The sequence below is a fragment of the Zootoca vivipara genome, chromosome 9 (genome assembly GCF_965207765.1).
Source record: "Zootoca vivipara chromosome 9, rZooViv2.hap1.1, whole genome shotgun sequence".
Lineage (NCBI taxonomy): Eukaryota > Metazoa > Chordata > Lepidosauria > Squamata > Lacertidae > Zootoca > Zootoca vivipara.
Genome location: NC_142592.1, coordinates 26,437,259 through 26,459,179, shown reverse-complemented (window position 1 = coordinate 26,459,179; position 21,921 = coordinate 26,437,259). Strand labels below are relative to the sequence as shown.

At 43.0% G+C, this 21,921-nt stretch overlaps 1 protein-coding gene across 1 annotated transcript; it reads right to left on the bottom strand.

Moving 5' to 3' along the window:
- On the bottom strand, positions 1 to 21,361 carry RASSF3 (Ras association domain family member 3). The gene is made up of 5 exons (XM_035126655.3): positions 21,109 to 21,361; positions 7,245 to 7,352; positions 5,541 to 5,808; positions 3,544 to 3,659; positions 1 to 3,309 (listed from the first exon to the last, which is right to left on the bottom strand). Exons 1-5 carry the CDS (start codon positions 21,217 to 21,219, stop codon positions 3,160 to 3,162), a joined length of 753 nt encoding a protein of 250 aa, XP_034982546.1. The 5' UTR covers positions 21,220 to 21,361; the 3' UTR covers positions 1 to 3,159.
- Positions 21,362 to 21,921: the final 560 nt, after the last annotated feature.

The following is a 21,921-nucleotide window of genomic DNA, read 5'->3' as shown; positions in this document are numbered from 1 at the left end:
TCGGTGTGAACTTCAGCTTTAATGATGGAATTACAACTTGCTATAACAACTTCAAAGGGAATCATTAAGGCTTCCCTATTAAAAAATAAATAGTACAGCTTTGTTTTTTAAAAGAAAGAAAACTTTTTTCAGTGTTTTCCACATCACCCTCCAGTCAGCTACTACCAAAGTCAAAACATAACAGTTTGCAATGCATCTTTGACAGATTAAGAACCTGATAAGAAAACAAAATTTAAGCCTACCCCAAAAACCCCTACCTTTGGATCAATGTTGACCTATTCTTTGAAGCTTTGGGGTTTTAAAAAAAGCAAAACAAAACACCTGTAGTAACCAGTGTGTTTTCAGCTTGAGACTGCTTGGACTAGAAATTTTGTTGTTCCTGCAGTTCATAAAACACACCAAGAGAAGATGTAGGGATAAGGAAAACACAAAGTTCAAGTAAAAATAATAATTAAGATTCACATACTTGTAGATTGTCATTTCTAGACTGAAATACAGTATTTAAATTTCGAGCAACCTGATTAATATTAAAATTCCAAACATCAACGTTTTATGAGTTTCGATAGAATTAAATGAATCCTAGGGCAAGTTTTAGAATTCAGATGCTCCCAGATGCAAGGCATGAACAAAGAGCTACGCCGAAATGCACTCCCCTTCCCCAGTTTACCACGTCCGAGTTGGGCAGCCATTTTGGAACTGTGCACATGAGAATACGAACGCAAACAAGGGTGACGTTTTCTCCCGACTTGCCAGCAGCATGTTCACTCTCCCTGCCGATGGCATTTCTTCCAAAGGACTTGCCACTGCATACTGGATATACTGCTCCCTAGCTCTGATGGTGTCCATTTAGAGGCCAAAATGGGGGTGGGACATGGAGCTTTCTTCCCTTACTCCACTGACTTCTTAACCCAGGAAGACAACCAGAGTGCAAGCAGGAAGCAGGGCCCTCCTGCCATCACTCCGATCTGGCTTCAAGACAGTTCCTGTTAGAGGAAGAAGTGATGGGGAGTCACCACCTTTTTTTTGCGGTGTGGCGCTACCCTCTGCACCCCTAATTTTACCAGAAAGGGCTCAGTGATTAACTTTCAGCTCTGCTCTAGTGAAAAATATCTTTCTGTGACAATGCTTTATGCAGAAGCCATGTTTGATGCCTCTTGCTAAGAGGATTGCGCCGCCTTGCGCAAAGTGTACACTCTCTGCCAGTTAGCGGTGTATCCCTGGTGGGGTATATACCCTTGCACACGACTGGCCAACATTTGTGCTATAAGAAGCATTAAAATGTTGACACTTCCCTCAACAAAGGGCAAAGGCTTCTGGGTGGCTGGCACATAGGAGCAGTTAACACCTAAACCTTTCCGATAATGTGACACATAGCCTTTGTTGAAAAATAATTCCAAAACTGATGTTAACGCATAACCTGCACCCACTACCCTATGTGACTCTTGATTAGGTCTCCGGTAAAAACAGTAAGACACATACAAAGCACTACAGTATTACACATGAAATAATAATAATAAAACTCCAACAAGATATGCCTTTGATTGATAGCCTAATTCTACTTTTAAGTTATTGCTAACCATTTAATATATCAAGATTGTCTTGGCAAGTCTGAGATCAGAACCTCTCCCTCAAACCTCAATATTTTGAGGGGAATAAGCAGCCTAAGTTTTTTTTTAAAAAAAGGCACACTTTTCCAAGAGAACATATGTCTTGGAGTTGCATATAATCCCCACCAGGTGTCAGCAACTGGCATATATTACTCAAATTTCAAAATGAATGCCCAAATATTCAAAGGGAGGGGGAATGGCTGCTGCTCACGATTCCTTAAATTATATAAATTAAAGTTACTCCAAACCAATATCTTTTTTTCCCCTGGGTGGCCACAGATATAAACTTGAAAGTCTTTTGATACATTTATATAAAGGTTTGAATTGCACACCCATTCCTTTGATTACATTTACACCTTACGTACTTTAGATAAAAATAGTTCTAGAAAAAAATACAGTTACAGTCAAAACGCTAAATTCTTCCTCTTCCAATTATTTAACATGGTTCAGCAGCATACAGAATCCTAGCCAGTTTTTCCAAACTTGTATAGTTTAAACACAGAAACCAAACCACAGATAGCTCAAGTTGCTCACAGCGCAAAGCTACTTTCCCTCCTAGCCTACTTAATTCAGAAGGATTTTCTTTTTTTTCCTTGGGTTTTTAAATAAAACCAGGAGAATGGCACTATTTTGCCTCTTTCTACGCAAAGGTACAAAGTTTTGTGCTGACTTCAATGCAACTGCATCTTTCAGCATTGCAACAGTTGTGCATTAATTCTTTAAATGCTGTTTTTACTCATGAAAACCTCAACCAAGAATCTGACTGTATTTTAACAGCACATGCGAGATTGTGACTAAAGTGTGTTGCTGGTCGCACACAGCCTCTATGCAATTCAACTTTTACTATATTTAGTAAATTCTCTCTCAATAATAGCATCTGAATATATTAATTTCAGTAACACTAAGTATAAACACTCAACCGCCTTTACAACACACTAACCAACTTTTCTCAAGTTCCAACATCCTCACTTCTCTCCTCTCGTTACCTTCTTTTCTACTTCCCCTCTATCTTCTCCAGCTCAGAATACTTCAACACCTTCTGCATACCATTGGAACACAATTGTTCATCCCTTCTACAAATAAAAAGTAATACGTATTTCAAAAATATCTGAAGAAAGGTAGTGCAAAAATCAATTTTGGTATCAAATAGTGTGCTATCCTTATCCTAAACTGAGCTGAGATTTATAATAAAAACTAACTTGTACACCCCTTTAAATTTTAAAAGCTACAAATTATAATTAAAGCACATAATGTCTCGTGTTTCACGGGGTCTTTGAAAAAAAGATTCATCATACAATCACAGTTGGCATGATGCAATCTTGAAAAGACTCGTGAAGTATGCACACAACACAGGTCTGCAAATATTGCAAATTCCCTTTGCTGCTACCTGCAAGATGTAAAAGTATGTCAAATTTACAGAACCACCTCTATGGTAACAAAAAAAAGGTCATATGTTTTAATGAGACAGGTAGTCTTGCTCTTGCTCTGGGGGTTGGCATGCTATGCAGTATTTGGTAATTTGTATTTTTCCTGAGTGTTCTTTGGCCCCATTTTAACCTGGTTTCCAGACTCCACCAAGGGCTTCTTCAAGTTTGTCTTTGTATGCTGCATAGCGTCTCTGTAAGATTTGCAGCTGCTCATCTTCTTCCTTGTCCAGTATACGCAAGAAGTTCTGTAGTTCAGGAACACTAAAGGCTTCCCACTGTGGAGGGAAAAGCATGTAGATGATTTTTAAAAAATCTTAAAATTACAGGCTGGATTTTAACTGGTATCAAAACAGGTCCTTCTCTGGTCTACAAAAGAGCCTGAGAGTAGTACACTTGACAAACATCAGTTGGGAAATAGCCCAAAATCCTGGCAATGGAAAAGTTGGACTTGAAAACCCTCAAGAACCCCTCCAAGCTATTTGATGCTATAAAGACAGGTGCCAACTTACCAAAAACTCTCCAGTTTCATGCTCACGCAGAACAAAACTCAGCATGTCTGTCCTTGGGCCTGCCACCAACCGTAAATAAAGGGGATGTTCAATTTCTGAGAGCTTGCACATATACACTGAAAAAAGTGTGAGATTAAAAGGTGGGGAAAGTAAATATGCATACAGAATTTCTGCTGAACTAGGACTATAACTAGATCAATACACATACAAAAGACCCCCCCTCAAATGTTGCTGCACAAACTTAAAATTATGAGCAAAGTTCATTACATGAGGCACAGCAACAATGACAACTGCTAAAGCAAAAAAACTACACACTAAGCAAAATACCCAAACTTAACATATTCAGAACACACAAAACTGACAAGTGTATACGCAATCAGGAGGGAGGATCTGTTACATCAGAAGTGAGCAGTTCATTAGCAGAGTTTTCCTCAAGTTATCATTACTGTGAATGGCAGTTTCCTGCAACTTGTGGTGGTAAAAAAAAAAAAAAAACCCACTTTATTTTACAGCCCAAACTCAAGTATTTCTAAGGGACCACTTGCCAGATGAACATTCCTAAGCACTGGAATGAAATATTGCTCCTTCTGTTTGGCACGTGAAGCAATTTAGCATTCAGAGAAGATAGCCTTCTCAGTGGTGGCCCAACAGCAAGGGTAGAGAGAACCTTTTCCAGAGCCTTTTTTCAAAAACAAGAACATTTATGCAGTTTCAGAAGGAAGATAAGAAAGGCTGACTTAAACTAGCACTCAGTTCTTTAGCTTTTATGGTTCTGGTTTATGGCTCCCTTGCTTGCTTGTTTAAGAGTCTTGTAGCAAATGTATGCGATTTTATTAGACAATTTCAATATTTTCAATTCATACACCATCTAAACAGAAAGATGGTACCGTATTTTCAAAACATGATGCAAGAGCATGTTGTGTTTAGTAGGCCTAGTATTTAGATGTAAACAGGTCGGCCTATATAGTAGTGCAATGTGGCTGGATCTAAACAGTGTTTGGAGGGAATCTATGGGTTATCCAATGATGATTTTGCCTTAGTAGAAAGCACTCACATTTTTGCTGTGACTTATTATGTACTACAGCCCTCTGCAGTAAAATCCATCAAGCTGAATAATTCTAAGTATTTGCCAACACACTCTAGCGCTTTGTTATCTAGTGATATCTGATTTTCAACCTTGTGATATATCACCAGCTAAACATTGTGATAAACTGATATATCACAATGTCTGAAATAAGGATAGAGTTTTGTAGATGCATCAGGCATGGGCTGGCTTCATGGGGTTTCCCACATTGTGATTTTTGCATAGCGCGCACACACACACACACATGGATTCACAATATATTGGGAGGTCAGAAATTATGAAACTGATATCACCATATGGCAATGGTTTTCAACCACTGTGCCATGACCCCCTAGGGTGCCTTGAACGTTGGTCAGGGGTGCCAAAGGCAACTCTGTCCCTCTTTCCTTCCCTCCCTCCCTCCCTCTGTTGCCTTCTCTCATCTCTGCCTCCCAAACACTTGCACAGCTGTTTGTTGCAGCAGCCCTGGCTACAAGTTTTAGAGGTGAATGGTACTTCTAGGGCTGGCCAGGGGGTGCTTCCCAGCCCCCTGTGGGGCAGGGGAGGGGCAGCTCAGAGACCAGGGGCGGCAGCTGCAGCTGCCCAGAGGACTCTGAAGGAGAGGGAAGAGGAGACAAGGCTGAGGGAACACTCCACGAGGGAGGGTGTTCAAAAAGGGGTGAGGGGCTGCTGGCTCTGCAGGAAGGGGGTGACATAACTGGGCTCCTGAGCCCCACAGGGGTGCCGCAGAAAGAATGTACTTGGTCAAGGGAGCCGTGGACCCAAAATGGTTGAAAACCTGCTAGATGGGACTTCGATCCGAGGAGCCCTACCCTACTCTCCAAGTCTTAAGAGTACAGAGTGACTACATGAAGCAGAACCTCTTTCTTTCTCACTCACCCACCCTGATCATTCAGAAGATTTACAAGCATACCTTGATCTTCCTTGTGACAACGTTTATAAAGCGCAAACTTGGCAGGGTTATCAGCCACCATGAACTTCTTGAGCAAAGCTTCAATAACCTCACGAACAGTGTTAGTGCTGCTGATGTGAAGGGTATTTGTGTAGCCATTAGGCAAGCTGAAAGCTGTCTCCGAGTTGTTGTTGACATGCTTCCCGGGATTCACTGGAGCCCGTACCGTGATGGGTCTGCACAGTTCCATCTGAACTTTGATGAAGCCGGTGTATACTCCGCTGGAGTGCTAGAATACACACAAAAACGATAGGATTAGTTCTTTCAAAATAACCAGAAGCTCAAGGCTCAGATACATTTCCGTACATCCATTTTTTTGCTCCCCGCCCCCTTTTCTAATGCTTAAACATCACAATGTCGCAACAAAATCAACATAAAAACCCCAACACAACACAAGCAGATGCAGACATAGCTCGGTTGGCTAGAGCATGGTGCTGATAATCCCAAAGTTGCAAGTTTGATCCCTGTGTGGGACAGCTGTATATTCCTGAACTGCGAGGAGTGGGGCTGGATAATCCTCAGGGTCCCCTCCAATTCTATGATTCTATTATTCTACAATAACACGAAAACCAACTCAGAGGGGCTGGGGGAGACTTATCTGCCATCCTGCCACGTATGGCAAAAGTCTGGCATATAATTTCTTTCAAAGTCTTTACTAGCCAGCAAGAAAGGGAGTCAGCCAGGTTTTGTGGGGCAAGCGGATAGAAAATGGAGTGCGACCACTGAAAGTCACACTCAAATTTTCTTCCATCATAGATGAAATGTAGAGAAAGGCCCCTCCAGCTGATGTTAAGGCAGTGTGCTCTTTAGGTAACCTGGGCCCAGGCCTTTTAGGGCAAAAGTGAGGAAACTGCCAGGCCGTAGATCAAATTAGGTCCACCAGTTCTTGGAGAGAGGCAAAGCACAAACATCTTTCCTATGCTTGATAGCATCTATGATGTCAAGCACAGGGGAATTTCAAGCCACAGCAAAAATGAAGACAAATTAGAAGCACACCCCAGATTCTTCCTTCGAATTCAAGCTGGCAATACAAAAGATCTTCCTCTGCGGGTGAGCTTGCCGTGAATGCCAATCAGCTGACTTGGGCCTACAGCAAGGCCTGCTGAGATCTGCTGCACTACCGATCCTTACACAAAGCAGAGTTTGCTCTCAAGTATGGCTTGATTGTTAGAGCCTGTCAAAAGCTCAGGATTTGGCCTGCCAGCCAGTTCCCAGTCTCTGCCCCTGTTGTAGGGCTTTAAATGGTTAATTTTCAAAACACCGACTTGTGCCCAGAAACCAACTGGCAATGTGCAGCTCTTGCAGAACAGGTGTCACATGATTCCAAGGGCAAGTACCCACTAGCATCCTTGCTCCTGCATACTAAACCAACTGGAACTTTTGAAGATCCTTCAAAAGGTAGTCCCATGACACTCCTGGATTTAACTAAGGCATATGCTGAATTTGCTTGTTTTCATTTTCCTCTCTGCTATTTAGTGTTTAGGAATATTTTAAGTACAAATACATAGAATGTGGGGAAAAATGAAGTAAGTAATATTATAATAAGTATATTTTGTCCAAGTCCATATACTCAAAGCATACAGTGGTGATTTGATGTTGCCACCACACACCCCTTTAAACTACCAAAACTAAAACTAAAACAAAAAACTTTACACAAAGTCTTACCAATGTCATCTTTAGCTTGTCAGTGACATCTGAATTGTATGTCTGGACTTTTTCCTTGATTGCTTCTTTGGTGAGATAATTGTGAGCTTCTCGCTCTTTCTGAACATCCTAAAGCAAAAGAGATTTGACGGTTTTAAAGATACCAAACATATATATACACTACTGGTACTACTTAATATTTATTGAGCATTTCTAGCTACAGAACTAGAGGTTTTAAAAATGAGAGCCGATGTACAAAAGTTTTAATGTAAATGTATGTGTTCCAAATTAGGTCACATATCCACCATGCATTTAAAGCACTATTGTGTCGCTGTAAGAGTCATAGAGAATTGCTGGAAGTGGTAGTTTCTGATGGGTGCTGGGATTTGTAGCTCTATGAGATCAGTAGACTACAGTTCCCAAAATTGTCCATGGCTCTTAAAGTGGTATAGTAGCGCTTTGAAGGTCTTGTGTGGATGCGACTGTCACATTCCACACACTACCAATGTATATAGTGGAATCAATCTTAACTTTCAATGAATGGCTTAGGAGCAGGCAGCATGTGGAATCGGATTGATGCCCTTATGCTCACAAAAGGACCATGTAGCAGGCGTTCTGCAGATTCCCTCTCTCCCCTGAATTCCCTAGCATCCCTGAAAATCAGCTCCTGGGATTTCCTGCAGAGAGAAATCAGCAAAATATGCATCCCTTGCTAGTCGGTTAAAAGGAAGGCATCCAAATGAATCACAAGCCCATGAATGCCAAATGGATTCCTACCCAGAGAGTGGAAGAACAAGTCACTCACATATCTAATCATCTTGTTTCCATGTTGTGTGTGACTCCCTACCAGACTAGAAAATGAATTTATGGGCTTTGGACAAGATGCAGAAATGGTAAGGGGAGACTCTTCTGTCTCATCCAAAGAAATCTGAAATCAACGTACTGCAATATTCACATTGCAGAATACAAAGCACCAGCAAAAGTGGTGCATTTAAGAGAACCACTTTGAAACAAAGCATGCCCAAATGCAATTGTGTTCACTTGTCCACTATTTGCATGCAAAAAATTTTTATTGCTGAGGAATCTTATTTCATGATACGTCTCTCCAAAGCTATGCAGAGTTTGAGCATGTAGTGACTGATTTACGGTACTTTGAATCATTTATTGTTGGATGACAACTGTTATGCAGAGAGCTAATGTGGTACAGAAGTAACTGGAAATTGGGGGGGCAGGGAGAAGAAGAGACAGAATTCCTAATGCCCAGTTCTAATCCCCATTTAGCTATAAAGCTCACAGGGTGAGCAAACCTGCTCAAACTTTGTGTGAGAGTACAATGCCCCCAAGTTCCTTGGACACAAACTGAAGATGTTAAAAAAATGATTCTCAAGGACCAGGGGGGGGGGGGGCGAGACCTTTAACAGACAAGCACCCCAACTGAACCATTCTTGAAATGAAGATTACGGTAATCCTTAAATGAGGAAGGGTATCTTTTCCTCACCGCAATTTGACCATGGCTAACAAATAACCAAAAAACAATGTGAAGAGCTACTATTTACATTTGGGGGGGGCAGCTTAGCCCTTACTAGATTTCCATTGGTTAGTTTTTAACCTTGTTGTAAAAAAATAAGTTCTTATCCCAACACAGCTTTCTCCAAGTGGCATCTTGATTTTTACAGTCCAATGCAAATATGTTCCTTAAGCGCAGGGTATCTTTCAAAGGGCATTTGCTCTCAACCCATATGGAAAATTGGTGTTATTAATACACCTCCATTATTTGCACAAACACACCATATATAGCCTGAAATTATTGCAGCTCTCAACTTTAGTGAACTGAAACGTCTATTTAATTGCCTTCACTTGAAAGTCATCTCATCAGGCGTATCTAACACAGGATCAAAATACTCAGAACATACCCAGGAATGGTTACTAGGCCATTGCGCCCCCAAACAGAAAGCTTCTACTTAAGTTGCTGGATGTGTATCAGGACCCTATCAAAGAATCATGGAATTGTGGAGGATCATGTAGTCCAAGCACATCCAACAGGTAGATCGTGATCTACCAGTAGATCACTGGTCGTCTGTGGTAGATCACTGGCTCCCCCCCAGAGAAGCTCAACAAGTTTGGCCCCTCTAAAAAAGCTCAACGTATTTGCCCTGCACCCCCAAAAAAACAAGCTCAACAACTTTGACCTGAACTCGAAAAAAGAGGGTAGATCACTGCCAGTCTTTAACTGTGAGTGGATCGCAGTCTCTTGGGAGTTGGCCACCCCTGATATTCTTGTCCAAACACCTGCAATGCAGGAATATGCAGCTGTCCTATACGGGGATCAAACCTGCAACCTTGTCATTATCAGCACCTGGCTCTAACCAACTGAGCAGGTTGATCTAAAAAGCATTAGGAACATGAAATTCTGAGAATATCAAAAGCTCTGCTTATCCAGCAATTGACAAATAAGGGTGTAACATACTCTCAAAGCTTTCACCACTATATATCATGATGTGGACATATTTTTGGCAACCTTGACCATCTTTTGCCTGACATCTTTAGAAGATAAAAACGGGATAAAGCTAAGGTGGCTTCTAACAGCATAAATCAATCAGTATGTTTCTATTACAACACTCACGTACACTACGACTGGGCAATATATCGCTATATCATCCATAACCGGTTTGAAGTCCATATTGTGATATCGGTTTCATGATTTTTAACCTGGCAATATGTTGCAAATCATATGCATGTGTGTGTGCGCGAGCGCACGTGCCCCAAACAAAAATCAAAACATGGGAAAACCCATTAAGCCAGCCAATGCTCTCGATTCCTGCAGCCCCTCTTAACGTTGGTGGCTTAGTTCTCCCCTGCCTCCTGCAGGGAGCAGCAAAACACAAGAGCAGGTGCCGGCAAAAATCACAATGCGGGAAAAACCATGAAGCCAGCCCATGCCTGATGCCTCTACAAAACTCCGTCCTTATTTCAGACATCGCGGTATATTGGTATTTCACGATGTTTAGCTGGTGATATATCACAATGTTGAAAACCAGTTATCACCCGGACCTAACACACACACACACACAAAATATCAGTTATCGAAACCAGTTTATGTGCAAGTTAGTTTTGTGACCCTGTGGGAAGGCCAGTCGGCTGCTATTGCTCCTTCTTTCATGCAAACTAGCGTGCAAGTTTCTGCTACTGCAGAAAACCAAACCATAAAAAGAGCCAAAAATATAACACAATTTATTTGTGTATGCCTGTGTATGTGAGAGAGTACGAATACGAGAGACTTATATGTACTTGCGATACTAAAGTAACTGATCACGTTTATCATGCTCTCACTCCAAAACCACAAGTTTTGCCATACCCTATATGGTTGTGCTTTAACTGCTGGCACACAACCCAGTTCTAAACAGAGTAGGTTGTTTAAAGTTTGAAGCTGCAAGAATAGCATTTAGATTCCTGGCACTTGATTTACAGCAAAAGGCACAGCAGGTTACCCATCCATTTACAATGGAATAAAGGGTTTTGTTTTGATGAAATATACTTTTCATACAGGCCCATGTGACCTTGTGTCAATTTGTAAAAAGAAGAAGAAAACTTTGGAACTTGGAACGTAAATGAATAATTTACCGGTTGGTATTTTGTTGCTGGGAAAGAGAATGAATCTGGACTAGAACTCTGAAAGTGTTTTCATCACATTTTACTAAGATTCAGGGTAGCAGACATTTTAAGGTAGCTGGTGTATGAGAGAGACCTGCCCCTGCAAACGAAGCAATGAATCCCCCAACACTATCCACTAAACCACATTGGCTGAAGTGCAGCACAACACTTGAGACTTTCACAAGGATGTTTACTGACTTACCGGTAGTACATTCACATCCTGCTGTTTTACCAGAGTTCTCAAAGCAGCTAACATTTATGAAATACAGAAGGTACACCAGGAGCCAAATGCTCACAAAAGAGAATAGTCAACATCTTTCCTTCCCACCACGGGAGGAGAGGGGATCCGGTCTGACTGCAGCAGGCCCAGATGTTCTTCTATGTTATTCAATGAGACACCCTTCCATAGCACACTAATAGGGCTAGTAATATATTGATACAGTGGTACCTAGGGTTAAGAACTTAATGCGTTCTGGAGGTCCTTTCTTAATCTGAAACTGTTCTTAACCTGAGGTACCACTTTAGCTAATGGGGCCTCCCGCTGCCGCGCAATTTCTGTTCTCATCCTGAAGCAAAGTTCTTAACCCGAGGTACCACTGTATCTTGTTTGTAGAGTCTGTAACCTGAAGCATCTGTAACCCGAGGTACCACTGTATCTTGTTTGAAGTCCATATCGTGATATTGGTTTCATAGTTTTTGACCTGGCCATATATTGCAAATCATGGGTACATGCGCTATGAAAAAAAATCACAATGCAGGAAAAATCGTGAAGCCGGCCAATGCCTCCACATAGCTCCATCCTTATTTCAGACATTGTGATATGTCAGCATATCGAGATGTTTAAGCTTGGCAATATATATATCGCTGAAAGCCAGGTATCGCCCAACCCTGCACACTCACATATTGCTTACAAAACCGATACATGACGCATCTCTAAGCAAGATCATCAACTTCCCCTCTGATTCCTAGTAATCTGCTCCCTGTATCTGCTCTGGTACCGTGTGGTGTCTGGGTCCCCCCAAGGGCTGCATTATTTAACCCCCGCCTTGCTGCCAATCCTGGGATCCCTTTGCAATGCAGGGAATATTAGAAATACTTTTAAATAAATTGGGGGGGGGATAAATATCAGCTTTAAATAATATTTACATGCACCAGCAGGAATGGAACCTGCGTTGCCAACTAAGCAGCAATTGGATGCATTTAACTCACCTGGAATGAAAAAGGATGCTCTTCGAACTACAATGGAAGAAAAACAAAACCACACATGCGCATGCACACACATTGCTTTTTGGACACAAGCCACTGGATCAGATTGTAAATAAACAAGTTATTCTACTAGCTCCGGAAAGAGGCCATCAGGAAGCACAGGGAGAGTGGCTTTGTTCTTAAGAGTGCAGGGAATAATGTGCGTTGACTTTGTAATTCAAGGTTCAAACACTTTCTTCCTTTTTGAACAGCGGCTTCCCTGTTTGTAAGCTCAGGAAATCACAGTCACAGGGAAATTTGCTGCTCCACCCATCCTTTAAGACAAATTTAAGATTTCAAGGTAAAAATGCCATAAAGCTCCCAACAGCACAACACTATTCTGCCCTGAGTGGAATAATAAAAGAAGTCTTTTTTTAAAAAAAAACAACCCACCACCCAGTAACCATTTATCAAGCTTTGATAAAACAAGAATATTCTTCCACCAATCAAAATGATCAGTTCTCAACAATATATCCAGATATGCTGGTTTAAAGCATAGCGGAGTTTTAAAGATTAGTTTTTAATTTCTTTCAGTCATTATATTTGCTTTGTGTCTTCTCACTATTACTATTTTTAAATCATAGGTGCTACTGCTTTTTTAGAAAGAAAATCAAATTAGATATCAGCAACTTAGGTAGCAATCCTATGCACGAAAAGCTGGTGCAAAGTTACGCCAGATCCCCACCTGCTACTCTGCCTAAGCCTGGCAGGGAGAAAATTAGCTTTTAAAATACAGTGGTACCTCTACTTATGCGCACCTCTGGTTACGTATCCTTCGGGATACACAAGCGGCAAACCCGGAAGTATTTTTCCGGGTTTCGCCACATGCGCATGCACAGAACCGCTCTACCACGCCACGCGTATGCACAGAACAGGCACCTCCGGTTGCGAAAACCTCGGGATCCGACTGGTGCTCTGGAATGGATCCCGTCCGGAACTGGAGGTACCACTGTAGTGTTATATGCCAGGTCATCAGGTCACATGACTTAGGCTTAGCATCCAGCCTAAGTACCCCCTCTCTGGTCCCTCCCTGGGGCCTTAGCCTTGTCTCAGCTCAGCTGGCTGAGCCCCAGATGAGATAGTTGTGTTCCACCTGATCTAGCATTCCATTGAATACATTGCCACTAGTGAAAACTTATGCACTAGGGAGTTCAACCTGATAATTGTGGTAAATTCCAGCACAGCATTAACAACATTTTCTCTCTACAGGCCATGGATCTTGGACTTTGTACCTTGAGTGTGTTCCATTTTTAGCAAACAATTCCGAGCATGTCAGAAGTGTGTGACCATTCTTAGCTCATCAGCTGAGAATTCCATTCATCCAGCCTTGTGTCCTCACTTCGTATTATTCAACAGCACCTCAAAATCATTATGTGACTTCAAAAATATAATGTACATACTGAGAAATAAAAGTATAAATAATAATAAAAAGTATGCTGTTGGAATTTTAAGGTCTTGGGGCAGAAGCACACAGAAAAAAATAACACACAACTCTTTTTTTATACCTCCAAGGACCATCAATTAATTTCCACATTCAGTTTATCCATCTCTAGTGGGGGGGGAGAACCCATGTAGAAGTTCATATTCACTCCTTCAATGGTAACACAAGAAGGTTGTTCTATACCAGGCATAGGCAAGCTCGGCCCTCCAGATGTTTTGGGACTACAACTCCCATCATCCCTGACCACTGGTCCTCTTAGCTAGGGATGGTGGGAGTTGTAGTCCCAAAACATCTGGAGGGCCGAGCTTGCCTATGCCTGTTCTATACTACTGTATTACCAAACACAATGTCATCCATCTGTCTCATCACCAACACCCCCTAAACTAACCTTCCACAACCAGGTGCTCACCAGATGTGTCAGGCTACAATTTCAAGCATCTTGGACCAATGACCATGCCAGTGTTTGAAATTAGTCAGGCGCCAGGAGCATTTTTCACCTGGCTATTGACCACTTGCGACCAAGTGGAGATGCCTGCAAGCCAGGATGGAGCCCGACATATTCCACTCTGCAGTTTTAATCTGAAATCTTAGCCGCAGTACTGCCCCAGAGCTCAGAAACTGCTCGTGCTAATGAAATTCCCCATCGCAAAATGCACCTAGAACAATGGGAGTTTTGAACACTGCACTTGCCTATTGATAACGGGGCAATTCCATTGATAACATTATTTTTGAGCAGTAAAACATCTTCAGATTTAGTTGTACTATTACAAACGTTCTAATACACACTAGGGAACACAGCTTTGAAAGAGCAGATATACAATCAGAAAAGGGATTATGTATAGAGGAAAATTCATTTTTAATCAAAACATAGAAAAAGTGCTGCAAGATCAAACGCAATGTAAACAGCATCCTGCCAAGCTTAAAACAATTACTGTGGATATCTCAGAGTGGAAATAAGTAGAGCACTAGTGATAGTTACTTTACCATCAGCAAGCATACAAAGTTATTCTCCTGAAAAAAAATTCCAGCAGTCTAGAGCTCATTCTATATTTTAGCAAAAATTACTTTTTAAAAAACCTTGCCAATGCAAAAAAAATCATGTTGATCAACAGCAACCTGACAAAATTCCAGTTCTGATGAAAGAGTCTGTCCCTAAAATTTACTTAGCTGCTTCTACTAAAAATGTGCCACTTTGCTAACTCTAAAGATCATATGACTATTGTAGTCATTTTAAAAAAGGCAACCTCTTTCTATGCAGCTTTAATCCAATGGGAGTCACTCATTTCTTATTTAGAAAGTGAACTTGCCTTCTCTATTTAGCCTCAAGTAAGAGTATTTTCCATAATCCTTAATCACAAATAATGGCAAGTGCCATCTTATTTTTAGATCCTGTTCTTCCAATACACAAATTAGAGACATTACTATGAAAAATGAAACAGAAGTTTGAAGCAGAAATTTCCACATAGCAATACATGACTCTTTTTTTTAATTTGATGTGGTTTGCTTTATCCAACCCGAAATTGTACCACAGTGTCTTTCTGTAGACAAAAATGGTGAACTGCAGAACTCAGGGTACACACACACAAACACACACAAAAAGCTTTTAGGAACAGAACCACCCCCCTGCACTACAAGCATAACCATTTAAAACTGACTGATAACATACATACAGCAGCTCTAAAATGTATTATTTGTATAATTCCACTTTAAAAAAGGAAATTATTACTACTGCTCCCACAGGCCAAGTCAAGATCCCCAACTGTCACACAACTAGTTCTGCATGTACAGGTATACAGAGTGTTGGAGCTTTTGTTTCTCAATACCAGCCCCCAGGCAGCATTGCAAACTCAGACATTCTCAACAGCAGTTTTGTGATATGGTACAGCTATTCCAAGTCAACAACTGCACATGGAGCAGAAACCTTAGATTAGTTCTTCAGATGCCTGAATTCCAAAATCTCTGATTAGCAGCTTTTCAAAGACACCGGCATTGTATTTTTATTGTCTGAGCAAACCAAGGTGTTAAGAACATAAGATCTCTGCTGCATCTTATAGGCCAGGGACGTCCAACAGGTAGATCACTTGATGTCTGTGGTAGATCACTGGTAGATCACTGGCTCCCCCCAAACAGGCTCAACAACTTTGGCTCCCCTAAAAAAGTTCAACAGTGTTGGCCTGCACCCCCAAAAACAGGGCTTTCCTTCCTTAAAAAAGCTCAACAACTTTGACCTGAACCCCCCAAAAGGGGGTAGATCACTGCCAGTTTTTAACTCTATGAGGTAGATCACAGTGTCTCGGGAGTTGGCCACCCCTGTTATAGGCCAAAGGCCTATTCTAGTCCAGGATCCTGTTCTCACCATGGCCAACCAGATGCCCACAAATAGAACACATGATTCCCAGCAACTGGTATTTAGAGGCATGCTGCCTTGCCCGTAGAGGGCTGTTCTAGAGTATGCATTCATTCGCATAATAGATGGGTTATGTATTTTGTACTTGTATTTCATTATTGTGTATTATACCTTTAAATTGCTATGTAGATACAGGACATTGTCTCATTCCTTCTTTACAGTTTATGAAACACTTCTACTTCCTATTGCTGTGCTGCAGAAGTTCTTACGAAACAGTGGGTGATACCCGGAAACACTGTACACCACGACAGCTTGTTGACTACTTTGGCAGCGCTGGAACATTATAAAATAAAGCCTTTCAGCTTGTTTCATTGAATGACTTTCTGCTATATTCTTTCAATTCATGACCATCAGAGACTTTATAGATTTCTGCCAGATTGTTTATGTTTTGAAGAGAATCCTCTAAGAGTCGTTTACATTGTTCATATATGTTAAGTTTTATGTTCTGTTTAGACATCATATAGAGTTGATATTATACACTGCATGTTAGTTACAGATTTCTTGTAGCAACCACCAGGTAGACTGGAAAGATTTGGATAAAAATCATGCGCTGTGCTGGAAAGACCAACAAGTTCTGGAGAGGTCCAACCTCTTGTTTCCCCCACAGCCTATAGAATAGCAGCTGCTGTCATCAGAGTTAGCAGCCTGTTAGAACTGATATCTTAGCAGAGCCAAGATGCTATGCTTAAATATTTAAGCTTTTGCACTGCAACCAACTCCCAAAAGGGCTACACACAATGCAATACCGCACTAAATGTGCACACCAGGAAATCTGACACAATTCTTGGACAAAGATACAATTTCAATTAGTAAAAACGCCCATAACTTGGATAAGCACACTGGGTTACGTCAACTGTGGGATACCATATTATTAAATGTGAATCCATGCAGTATATAAAGGATAGCATGTTGAAATGCTGAAAGCACAAAGCACAAACACATGTGAAATGGGAGCATAGCTATTATGACGGCACCCCTACACTCAGACACAGGTAGCCTCTTTTTTTTTTCTTTGTCAAATCTGAAAATATACCAGTCTCAAACTGCCTAAAATTGTTTTAACTTCAGAAGACCAAGAGAAGGAAAGAGGGAGATGCCTCAGGAAATAAAACAGAAGGAAACATGCCAACAATGTGCAGTGCCAACTCTGCAAGTACAGCTAAATTGCTAGCAGATGGGTGGAGAGACTTATATTTGCTGCTTCCTTTGACCTCATTGCCCATGTGCTTGTCCCCTTCTCCAAAGGGATATGCAGGCACGCAAACTGCAGGAGCAACAACTAAGAACAAATGAGCCCCTACATCTCCCTGCCTTCTGTGTACCTTAAGCAATGCAAAAACAATTCATTGTATGTACTCAAAACAAGGCGAGATTTTGCTGCTGCTGCACTTGGGTAGGCAAGGAGCTCAGAGCCTATTTTGACTCAAAGGTCTTTTCACTTGGCAACATGCTCAGAATGATTCAATGCGCACTGCTGCCAGTGGCAGCCATGAGCACAACCAGGTTCCATTTCACCCTAGATGCCCCCTGCCAACCCCCCTTCAACAGATTTTACACTGATGTGTTGAACATGACCTATTATGTGACTGGCTCACTAGGTATGGATCAAGTAGCCATACACCTGATCGGGTGAGAACAAATCAAGTCTTTAATTATAAACGCTAGTTACCAAACAAATGCAAGGGTGTGTGCTTTTGTAAGCAGCTTTCCAATCTAATGAGGGCATAGATGATGACATAGTACTTTGGGTTGCTTCACAAATACAGAAGTGCCAATCCAGAGTTCAGCATTGGATCAATCAGACTTCTGCACTTTACACACTTCTGCTCTCTTTCTCCCCTTGCACACACTTTTTTTTTAATCCATGGAAAGCCCTTTGCCATTACACCCAAACCCACAAGTTGTGGTTTCCACAATCCCCTCCAAGGATTGTGGTTTGGAAGGGGTGCATAATTCACAGCTTGTTGATTTGTATGCAAGACGGCCTATCATTTCTATGAAAGCAAAAGTAGCTAACTGAATCAGAGCCTGTAACAGGAAGGAGAGGCAATACACAAGCAATTCCAACCATAGTCTTGACTGTTACATGAGAACTCGGTCAGCTTTCTAAATGAGGAAATCAATAGAAGAAACTTTTTTAAAAAAGCCAACAAAAACTCCACTCCAGATTTTCAGGAACTGAGTTTCAAATGCAAGGTAACAGGTTTCCCAACTACCCTGCAGCATTATTTCAGAAATGCAGCAACCCTCAAATATTTGTTCTAGAATCAGAGTTAGGAAATAGTGTGGTTTAGAGGTTAAAATGTTGGGCTAAGACCTGGAAAGCCAGGTTTCAAAACCCCACCCAGCCATGAAGCGACTGGGTGAACTTGGTGACCAGTTACTGTCACTTAGGCCTAACCCAGTGGCATCACAACAGTGCGCCCTGGGTGCCATGTCTGGGGGGGCTGAAAAGAAGGCACCCCACGGGGGCTCATGACGGCGTGAGCAGCCATCGTGCCGCCGCCGCAGCATGTGGAGGATCCTCTGTTCATGGCTGCAGCCGTGAGCAGAGGATCCCAGCACCGTCCATATGACGCTGGAGGGGCACCGCCAGCAAACCGCTATGTACAGCGCATGTGCGGCATCACTACATACGGTGCTGCGTCGTACTTAGCAATGCCACACACATGTGCCCTACTTAGCGACGCCCTGCCCTGGATGTCACGACACCTTCATTCGCCCCTGGCCTAACCTACCTACCTTACAGGGTAGTTGTGAGGATAAAATGGGGAAGAAGAGAATGGAAACCATGTATGCAGACGGTTCCACTGGTCTCAACATATTTAAGGAGATGTATGCTCATGGATTCTAAGGTAATCAGTTTATTAGACCCCAGTTCCTGACAACATAAACAATCTGTGTCAAATACTAACTGTAGGGCTTAATAGATATTTATAAAGCAGTTTTGCAAGAGCTCAGAGCACTTTCAATATGGTACAACACTAAAGATAGGACACTAATCTCCTTATCACTCAGGTCAGGCACCAAAGAAAGTATATAGAATATCAGCATAGCTCACTCTGAAAAGCTCACTGTCATTTTGGTGGCCTAGGTCTTTTAGACTCCTACTGCTCCTAGTATTTTGTGTTGTTTTATGTGGTCTTCATATTTATACTTCAGAATGTGAGCTACTTTGGAGGATGGACCACTCTTGATTATGTTACTCTATAAAACACTATGTACACTATGCTGGCCACATGACCTGAAAGCTGTACGCCGGCTCCCTCGGCCAATAACGCGAGATGAGTGCCGCAACCCCAGTCAGTCATCATGACTGGACCTAATGGTCAGGGGTCCCTTTACCTTTACCTTACACTCATGACACATACAACTTAAATGCAGTGTGCTGCTCATACTCCTTATCTGCCTATTCCTGCCCACTTTTTAATCACTGACTGTGTTTCTGAATCAGTGCCAAGGAGTGGAGGCTGAACACTGCCCTGTTGACGTCATAAGGAATGCTGCAACATGTTGCCTGTAGCCATCTCCTAGCAACTATGAAGAGTCCCTAAATATTGAAAACCACTTAGGAATAGCCAAAGCCAATCTACATATTGACATGACAAGATTATCCTTACACCTTAGGATGTATAAAGCCCAGGAATTAATTCTAGCTGAATTCTTAACCGCTGCTGTCACCCTGATCCTCTCTGAAACTGCTGTTTCAAAACTTTAACACAAAGTTTGGCAGAACCTAAACCCTGAGAGTCAGATGGGCAATCCTGCAGTTCTAACGAGATCACAGCCAACTAAGCTTAGTTTAGCAGCTTTAAGAAATTAATAGCAAAATATTAATGTCTTTTAACAGAATATCAAAGCATTTAGAATACCACATCATCACCACTGCATTTTAAATCATGACATGCATTCTTGAAATTATTTTGCAGAGGAGAAAAAAAATAACCTGCACAAGATGACCCTAAAAAGAACCATGGATTTTATTATGTCCAAATTTAAATGCAACACTGCGTATGAGAAGCCCTTGCCCATGCAGGTGATCCACACAACTGACATGTGTTTTTTAAAAAGTACTACTGTATTTTTCCTATACATTCAGAATAGTGTGCTAGCATCATATTTGTAAACACTCCATGCATGGAGTTTGGGATAAAAGTCTTTTAAATGCTTTGGTTAGTTAAAGGCCTTTTACATGTAAATTCCCATTTAAATACACCTACGGCACCTGTGTCACATGCATGTGGTGTTAAAGAAATAAAGTGCAGCAATTTTCAAAACTATTTGTACAGTACTTTCTAACTATTAAAAATCCCTGGATATTGAAAACCACTTAGGAGCAGACACAGACAACCTCCACATCATTATGAAGGGAAGATTATAACCCAATTAAGGCTTCCTTAGTGTGTTAAAAACAATTCTATTGATTACGATTGCCGGGGTAGGGCTGAGAAGACGAGGCAAAAAATCCGTTACCTCCCAGGGAACTGTATTTTTTCCTATTTATGCGCTTTCCCAGAAATCCTACAACGGTTTGCACGAGAGTGGTGGCTGCAAGACCATGCGGTTTCAGGAATAACGCATGAGCAATCAGACTTCTCTTTTTCCCGGTCGCATCATGGGAGATCTCCCCCCCCCCTCCCCGCCGGGAGAAGTTCTGGCTCACGAGGAAGTTAATCTACTGAAAAAGCTTTTCATAACCAAAGGTCGGAGCAACGCTGCTCGAGCTAGCCCAACGGCTGAAATCCACACGTGCAGTTTGACCGAAAGCCTGGCTCGGGGGGTGCGGAGAGAAACCTTGGGGCTCGAGGCCCCTCCACCCCCACCCCAATGCTTCTGGCTGCCTGGACTCTGCTCCCTCTGCGATCATCCGGAAGCGGCACCCGACACCCTCCAGATCCCGCTGGAACTTGGGGGAGGAAGCGGGGGAAGCGCCACGAGGGGCTCCCCAGAAAGCCGAGACAGGACTTAAGTTTGGCGCGGGGTGCGGGGACAGAGAGAGCGCCTGGGAAGAGCACGTGGGGCTGCCGGGGAAGGCGCGGCCTGCTGCGGGTCAGGCCAGGGCAAAGGCGCTCTTGCTCAGGACAGGGAGGATTCCCGCCCGGCTAAAGGAGGGAGTTTGGGGGCGGGGGGGTCTCGCTTACTTGCAGACTCGGCTTGGCTTTGGCGGGGCAGCTCCTGAAGAAGGAGGTGCGGGCGGTGAAGAAGAACTCCTCCGACTCGGACTCTTCCCAGCTGCTGTAGCCGCTGCTCATGCTGCTAGTCCCCGTGGCGCGCCGTCCGTGCAGCAGCAGGGGGGCCCGGGCGTCCCCGCCGCCGCCACCACCACCGCATGGAGACCCGCCAGGCGGGAGTTCGGCGGCGGACAAGTCCCGTGGTAGCTGCGCGCCGCAGCCTCGCCGGCGGCGCACTGAGGCTGGCTCTCCTCTCGGACGCGCTTCCGAGGAGGCAGCGCCGCCTCCCGCCCAGCCAGCCGAGCCCTCCTCCCTCCTTCCTTCCTTCCCCCGAGTGGCCGCGACTGGGCAGCTTCCCTGAGCCGCAACCTGCGTTGAGGCTGGGCGGGAGCTTTTGGCTCGCCCTCCCTTTTCCCTCGGGAACTTGGCTCGCGCGCGGGGACTGCGCCATCTCGCTCCCGCCTTGCAACAGGTGAGCCGGGAAGACGAGGCCACGCTTCCTGAGCTCAGGTTCCTGCGGAGATAAGTTACCGGTAGTGCTCCTCCCCGTTTGGCTTCTGGGCACCTCGTCGCCAAAGTTTCGGCCGGGGCCTGCTGGATGAGCTAATATCCGTCGGAGATAGCGAGTGTTGATAGGCGCGCATTCTTGCAAAAGCGCTTCAAGGGTTGGCAAATGGCCCCCATTGTCAAGGGCACCTCCTTAGTTCCAGAAAAGCTCATCTCTTTTAAGAGAACACAATGGGTGTCACTTAATCTGGTCCAACGCACCTCTGGTTTTCTGAA